The sequence below is a fragment of the Phalaenopsis equestris genome, unplaced genomic scaffold, assembly GCF_001263595.1.
Source record: "Phalaenopsis equestris unplaced genomic scaffold, ASM126359v1 Scaffold216422, whole genome shotgun sequence".
Taxonomy (NCBI): Eukaryota; Viridiplantae; Streptophyta; class Magnoliopsida; order Asparagales; family Orchidaceae; genus Phalaenopsis; species Phalaenopsis equestris.
In genome coordinates, this window is record NW_018235048.1 from 131,808 (window position 1) to 139,168 (window position 7,361).

General features: G+C 32.6%; 1 protein-coding gene across 1 annotated transcript in view; it reads right to left on the minus strand.

Moving 5' to 3' along the window:
* LOC110037180 (protein NRT1/ PTR FAMILY 5.7-like) overlaps positions 1-2,422 on the minus strand; it is a 3,387-nt gene extending 965 nt beyond the window's left edge. Inside the window, exons 1-3 of the mRNA XM_020741763.1 lie at positions 2,252-2,422; positions 1,951-2,168; positions 36-598 (exon numbers count right to left, since the gene is read on the minus strand). Coding sequence (XP_020597422.1) covers positions 36-598; positions 1,951-2,168; positions 2,252-2,369 — 899 coding nt within the window. The 5' untranslated portion in view covers positions 2,370-2,422. The remainder of the gene's footprint in view (positions 1-35; positions 599-1,950; positions 2,169-2,251) is intronic.
* Positions 2,423-7,361: the final 4,939 nt, after the last annotated feature.

The following is a 7,361-nucleotide window of genomic DNA, read 5'->3' on the forward strand; positions in this document are numbered from 1 at the left end:
TCAGCTCTTCTACCGGCGTTATCGTCGCGATACGCCTTTTGCTTTGTTGATTCTTCTCAAAAATGGCAGCTTTGTCTAAAAAACGAAACTTGTCGGTGTGGCGGAGGAACCTGTTGGAATTTTGAATCTCGTAGAGTTGGTCGGCGGTGGAGGGAAGAGAAAGGTGTCTGTTGGCGACGGCGGCGGCGAAGGTATGAAACAGGGGAGTGAGGGGGCTGCCTTGGGGGATTCGGAAACGATAGAAGGGACGGCCAAGAAGGAAGATGAGGAGGTTGAGCAGCATGATAAAGGTGAGGATGATGGTAGCGAGGCCGTATCCGAGCGTGTCTTCGAGGTAGACAATTACGGTGACGCCGAGGAGTAGGCCGGAACAAAGGCCGAGGTTCCACCAGTTGAAAAATGAAAGTTTTAAGCGGCGTTCGGTGGGATGGTCGTCGTCAAATTGGTCGGCACCGAAGCTCTCCAGGCTTGGTTTGTGGCCGCCGGTGCCGATGGAGATTAAGTACATGGCAGTGAAGAAGATCGTAGTGTGTAGTTTCAGGGAGGTGTTGGGCTTTAGGCCTGGGACGAGTTGGGACATGGTTAGGAGCGAGAGACCCTGCGGCAATAGCCATGACAATAGTTTCCACAAAGTATTAATTGAAAATTTTTATGAATGTCACATTAATGTAAACATTTAACTTAAAAGATTTAATATTTATATTTATAATATTTTAATGGCATAAATTTATATAGTTTCATTAACTCATCATTTAATTTTATCGTATAGTATGCGAGTCGCTTTTTAAGTTTTAAGGTAAATTTTAATAAATTTTTAGTCAAGTATAATAAATTTTTTATAAGATAATCCTAAAAACATATATAACTATTTCTTAAAATAGCACAAATCCTGTAAGTCATTAAAGTCTAATTGTGAATGCTACTTTAGTTAAATTTCTAGCCAGCAACTGTGTTGAACTTTAATCTATAGTACTTACACGTAGCAAATATTTTAGAACTTTACATTACATTTTGTTATAACCGTGTGTCAAACGAAAATATTAGACTTAAGCTTTTTCCCTTTTTTTTGAAAGATAAAGCTAAAATATAGTTAAACTCATGAGCATCTAGATCAATAGGACGAGGTGACAGCCCAAAAAATCCTACTAAGTATTTCCCATCTTAAAAAATTGCTAAATCTAGAAATAGTATTACTTCGTATTCTCTAATGAAAAAAATATTGTGTCCGGAACTTTTTAAAAGATAAAGCTAAAATATAGTTAAACTCGTGAGCATCTAGATCAATTAGGACGAGGTGACTTAGCCCAAAAAATCCTACTAAGTATTTCCCATCTTCAAAAATTGCTAAATCTAAAAATAGTATTACTTCGTATTCTCTAATGAAAAAAATATTGTGTCCGGAACTTGGATACAAGCAGTGTTCGGACAATGGACGCGATTCATCAGAAAAGCGGAAGAGAAAAAAAAAAACTCTTGCGGTAATATTTTCTCGTAGTGATGAATCTAGTGGAAATAATTTGAAGGAGAATTTTTCAAATATAGAGTTATTTTTCTATAAAATATTTTAGTTGAATTTTACGATATTCTTCATATTGGAGAAAAAAACAAAGAAAATCATCAAATTTAAATAAATTATTTTTTCCCAAAAAAAAAAAAAAAAGGCATGGTACTTTTAAATCAGGTTTGAATCCAAACGTCTTATATCCTATGTCCTAAAACAACAAAACAACTAAAAATTAGTAGAAAAAAAGCTTGGTAGATTGAGAGATTAAAAAAAAAAAACAATAAAACTACCTTTAAAATTTCACAATTAAGTGTCAATTAAACTATTTTAAAACTAATAAACGAATAAATATAAACCTAAAAAAATTTAAATGCACGAATTCCCCCTCAAAAAAAATGTTGAATCCTTCCTCAAAACAATGACCAGTTTGCAGAAGTGCTGCATACCAGAACATAGACGAGAGATGAAAAGAGAACAGTGGCGAAGCGACCGAGATAGGCATCCGCTACAAATCCTCCTACGGGAGCCAGAAGCGTCGTAACCCCCAGCCAGCAGTTCGCGCTCTTAGCCGCATCCTTCACCTCATAGCGCAAGAACTTGGTTAAGTATATTATCAAGTTGACCGACAATCCGAAGTAGCTAAGCCTCTCACTGAACTCAATCGCTGCAGCCACACGCCAAACCATATTATTAATTAATATCTCCTTCTATCTATACACTTCACAGAAAAATCAGTTATTTATAGACCTATTATGAAAAGAGAAGCCTTCCATACACCAGTAGAGGATCTAATAGGAGTTCTCCCCTTATAATCGATGGAAGAATCGTGGACCCATTGGTCCTCATCGCCTCTTCCCTTCTCCATTTAGTGCAGAGCAGTGCAGAGTGGAGGAACAAAAGAGAAAAAAAAAAGGAGTCTTTGAGTTGAGAGCTAGTGTGGTCTGAGAGGCTGAGGACATCCATGGCTGCTTTATAATACTCCTAAAAGAAGGCGTGACAAATTATCTTGCACTATGTTAGTGCATGGATTTATTTCTCCATCGTTTCCTCTAAAGAAAAAAGTAAACGAAAAAACAAAATCAACTTTTTTCGCTACTTTAAAACGTTTTTACAGAGAGATGTAATTGTTCCAGAGCTCTTTCTTGAAGATAACGTGAAGCCAGTTCTTTAAGGAAAAAAAAAAGGATTGGCATTCTGTGTTTTTAGCGGGCGATTCTTTTCAGAGAGAAAGACGATCGTGCTTCCCCATATAAGCATCCATGAGGGGAAAATAGCGTTGGACCACATCGTACAATTTATGCCTTCTGAATTCTGAGCCGATAGAGAAAGAGAATAAAGGCTCAGCTTCACAGGTTTGAAGATTTGTTTTGAGTTGACACAGTGTTAATAGTCAGGAAATGTGATTGAAGAGAAATATTATTGTAATTTCTTTTTGAAGGAGAAATTTTTTCATGAATGTGTATAAAAGAATAAATTGTGCAATTTTGATTGATGCTATATATTTAGGGGCTGAATTAGAGTGGCTAAGAAGACACTCCCGCCTTCTAGATGTTTATGAAACAAATTATTTTTTCTAGTTTCTCAGTTTAGGTTTTTTGGTTTGTTTTTTTTTTTTCCCTTTTTTGATTTAATATGGTTCTTGGTTTTTCTTTCTTAGTGTTTTTGGTTATGGAAGGAACTTAAGAAGCATGTTGTTTCTTGTTTACCTTTCTGATTTCTTTTGTCTTTGTTTTTTTACTTGTGAACTTTCCTTTTTGTTTGACTACTATGGAGGATAATCCAAACCGGTCTACCTTCTTAGAGGCGGTTTTGGGAAAGATTGCTTATTTCCTATGAAATTCAAAGGTTTGTTGGCTGATGGTAATATAAGTGGTCTGCTTAAAAAAAACCACAAGAAAGAATATCAAACTTGCTTTAATATATTTTGAAGAGGAGACTCTGGCTCTTGCTGCTTCTTTGAAATTCATCTTAAAAGATAAATTTACGTTTGCTCATCTAAAGTTGGAGATCATTAAGAATTTTTTTGCAAATCTTAAATTTGTGGGAAATCAGAATGTTGGGCTGATCGATGGGAGAAATCTCATGATTCGGCTAGAAAAGGAAGAGGATTATACCTTATTTTTTGCAAGAAAATTGTTGCAAATAAACAAGTTACATATGAAGATTCTTAATTGGTCTATTGATTACGACCTAAAAGAAGAGCCACCAATAGTTCCAATTTTGTTAAAGTTTACAAGTTTGAGATTACACTTATTTAATAAGCATGTTCTTTATTCTTTGGGATCAATTTATGGAACACCAATGAAGATTGATGTTGCCACCTTAAATTGCTCAAGGCATTTTGTGGCTAGAGTTTTGATTGAAAGAGATGTAACACTCCCTTTCTGTGACCCTGTTTGGATTGATGACTCAAATTTTGGATACTAACAAAGCGTGAAAATGGAATACGTTCCACCATGTGGTAGTAAATGTCAGATGTTTGGGCATTGCGAATCCAATTGTTTTGTGGCCAATCCGAGACTAAAAAAAATATTTGTAGAAGAAGAAAATGGTTATCAAATGATGTTCCATCTAACCATTGTCCTATTCTACAAAATAATGATTTGAATAATATATAGACTAATGTGATAACTAATTGTGTTCATTAAAGAGAAAAGGAGACGACTAGTGTTATTGATTTTAATAAACCAAGCATCATCTTGGATACCATTAATGAACTTATTGATAGGGCACTATCTTGGATAACCAAGATAATGATATTTGCAATCAAATGGTTTCTCAAGATAGGGAAGTTTCTTGTAGCAACAGGGATGGAAATTTGGTTCTTCATAATGATGAGTTGACCAACAATATTAGAAATGATATTGGAATACCTCATATTAACAACTTAGAGGTTAACATTAATGATCCTATTGTTAAAAATTCTAATTTGGTTACCAATGCTATTTATTTTGTGGTTGAATGCTTGGTAACTAAATTAGAATCAGAAGAAGATTGTATAATTCGAAAGGCTGCTAGAAAAAGGAAAAATAAAGGAAATAGGGAATTCAGTTATGTTAACCAAAAGGTTGTTATTCAAATCCAAGTTGGAGAAGATGTGGAAAAAGAAAACTCAACATCTTCCTCTATGATCACTAAAGGATTGAAAGATTTTATTGATGAAGTTTAATTTTCTCATTTGGAATATTAGGGGCATTATTAAGCTAAACGCCTTTGAAAGACTAAAAAATTTGATTCATTCTTATAAACTTAATTTTCTTAGTATTCTTGAGCCTTTTATGACTTTAAAAAATAATGACAAATATCTTCCAAGAATTGAAAATTTCAACATCTTTTATAACACTAACAACAAAATTAGGGTTTTATGGAAAGATTGTTTAAGATTGACATTCTTGTCAATCACGAGTAGTTAATTCATTATTTTGTACATATTCGTGTACATATTAATAATGATAATTTTCTATAATTTATCATCTATGCTGGGTGTACAAGGCTTAAAAGGTTGAATTTATGGAATACTTTGCTTACTTTCTATATTGTTTGTGAACCGTGGTTAGTTGGTGGAGATTTTAATCTCTTACTTCTCTTAGTGAGAAAAAAGGAGGTAATTCACCTAATTTGAATCCTATTTTTGAATTCAATAGTGTTCTTTTTTATCCTAACCTTTTTTGCTTTGGTTTAAAGGCAACCCCTTTACTTGGTGTAGAGGTCATGTTTTTGAAAGATTAAATAGATTCCTTTCTAACGAGAAATGGAATGATAAGTTCTATTTACATGAAATTAACCACCTTGCTATTCTGCTTCTGATCATACTTCTCTTCTGTTGAAGGTTAAAGAGAATAATATTGATATCAATTATCGTATTAGATTTCTTAATAAGTAGACTTTGTATAATTCTTATTTAAAATTTATCAAAAGGGAACTGGTACTGTAATGAGAAAGGTAATTCTAGGCTTAATCTTTGGTTTTTACAAAAAAAATTGGCTTTGAAGCTTAAGCATTGGAATTGGAAAGTGTCTGGTAACATTCACAAGAAAGTTGTTTAGGCTGAAAAGAATGTTAAGAACCTGAAGCTGAATTTCTGTAACAATAACTTATGTTGGGATGTTTTATTACATGAGCAACAAGATTTAAATAATGCTATTACTATGGAAGAAAATCATTATGCTCAGAAAGCTGCAAAGATGAATTTCTTGGATGGTAATGGAAATACTACTTTCTACCATGCCTGAATTAAGAATAGAAGGAAAAATATATTAATTAATAAAATCATTACTTCAGATGGGAAAATTCTGTCCACTTCTCGGGAAATTGATAAGGATGGTATAAATCTTTTCACTGCTCTGTTTAATGGTGATGGTAATATCCTTACTAAGATTAATATTGATAATTATGATAACAATGCTGAGATTAATTGCAAGGATCTTACATTCCTTCTAAACTGGAACTAAAAAACATCCTTTATAGTATGGAGGATGGTAAAGTGGCAAGCCGGATGGTTACACAGTTGAGCACTATAAGAAAACTTGGGATATTATTCATTATGAGCTGGTAAACGCTATTTAGGATTTCTTCAAAGGTGTTGATTTGCCTAAGTATTTTAAAACTTCTAATATCGTTTTAATTACTAAATAAAAGAATGCTACTACTTGGGATAAATTTAGATCTATTAGTCTTGATACTGTAGTGTCTAAAATTATCTAAAAAATCATAAATTAAAAGGATCAACCTTTGCTTCATAATCTTATAAGTTTGAATCCGACTGCTTTTATTAAAGGAAAAAATATATGTAATAATGATTTAATTGTTTAAGAATTACTTTTAGATCTGGATAAAAAAGGTAATAGTGGGAATGTTATTTGTAAAATGGACAATAAAAAAGCGATTGATACTATCTGTTGGGAGCTTATCTTACATGTTCGTCATGCTATGGGGTTTCAAAATATTTTTTGCAGTATTATTGGTAGGTTTCTTAATAATAACTTTTATTCTATTTTGATTAATGATACAGCTTGTGGGTTTTTAAGGCTAATAGAGGTATTAAACAGGGTAATCCATTTTCACTTTATCTTTTCATTATTGCCTTTGACTATTTATCAAAATGTCTCAATAATTTGTTTATTAAATATCCTAGCATGTACCACCTTCAAAAAGGCATGGTCCATCGAAAGGGTTCGGAATGAGATTTCCTTGTTCCAAGATATTTCATATATGAATTTAAATACTTCTAAATATAATGTTTATTGTTCCAAAAATGTTTCTATTATTAATAAAAGTTGGATGGTTGACTTTACTAACTACCACAAAGATAGTCTTCCTTTAATTTATTTAAGTATCACTTTAAATACAAATAGTAAGAGAAGTACATTCTTTTCTATTTTTTTTGATAAAATAAAGAATAGAACCCTCACTCAGGAGAATAAATTTCTCTCATTTTGAGGTAGAATTACAATTCTTAAGAGCATTCTTAGTTCTTTACCTCTTTATGTTATGAAAATCATGAATATGCCATTGAACTTTGTTAATAAATTGTAAATTCTTTTTAATAAATTCCTTTGGGACAATAATGGTAAGCATAACATTCACAGGAAAAGTTGGAATACAATTTGTAAGCCTTTTGATAAGGGTGGTCTTGACTTTATGAAGTTATCTCATACCATTCTTATTACTCATATGAAGTTACGATTTAGATTTAGGAAAACCAATTCTATGTGGTCTTATCTCTTAAGGGATAAATATTGTAATGATGAGCACCCTCTTACGGTTAGTCCTTCTAATCTGATTCTTATAATTGGAAAAGTATGCTAAAAGTTTCTAAAGCAACTGAATTTCTTATCAATTGGGACATTGGCAATGG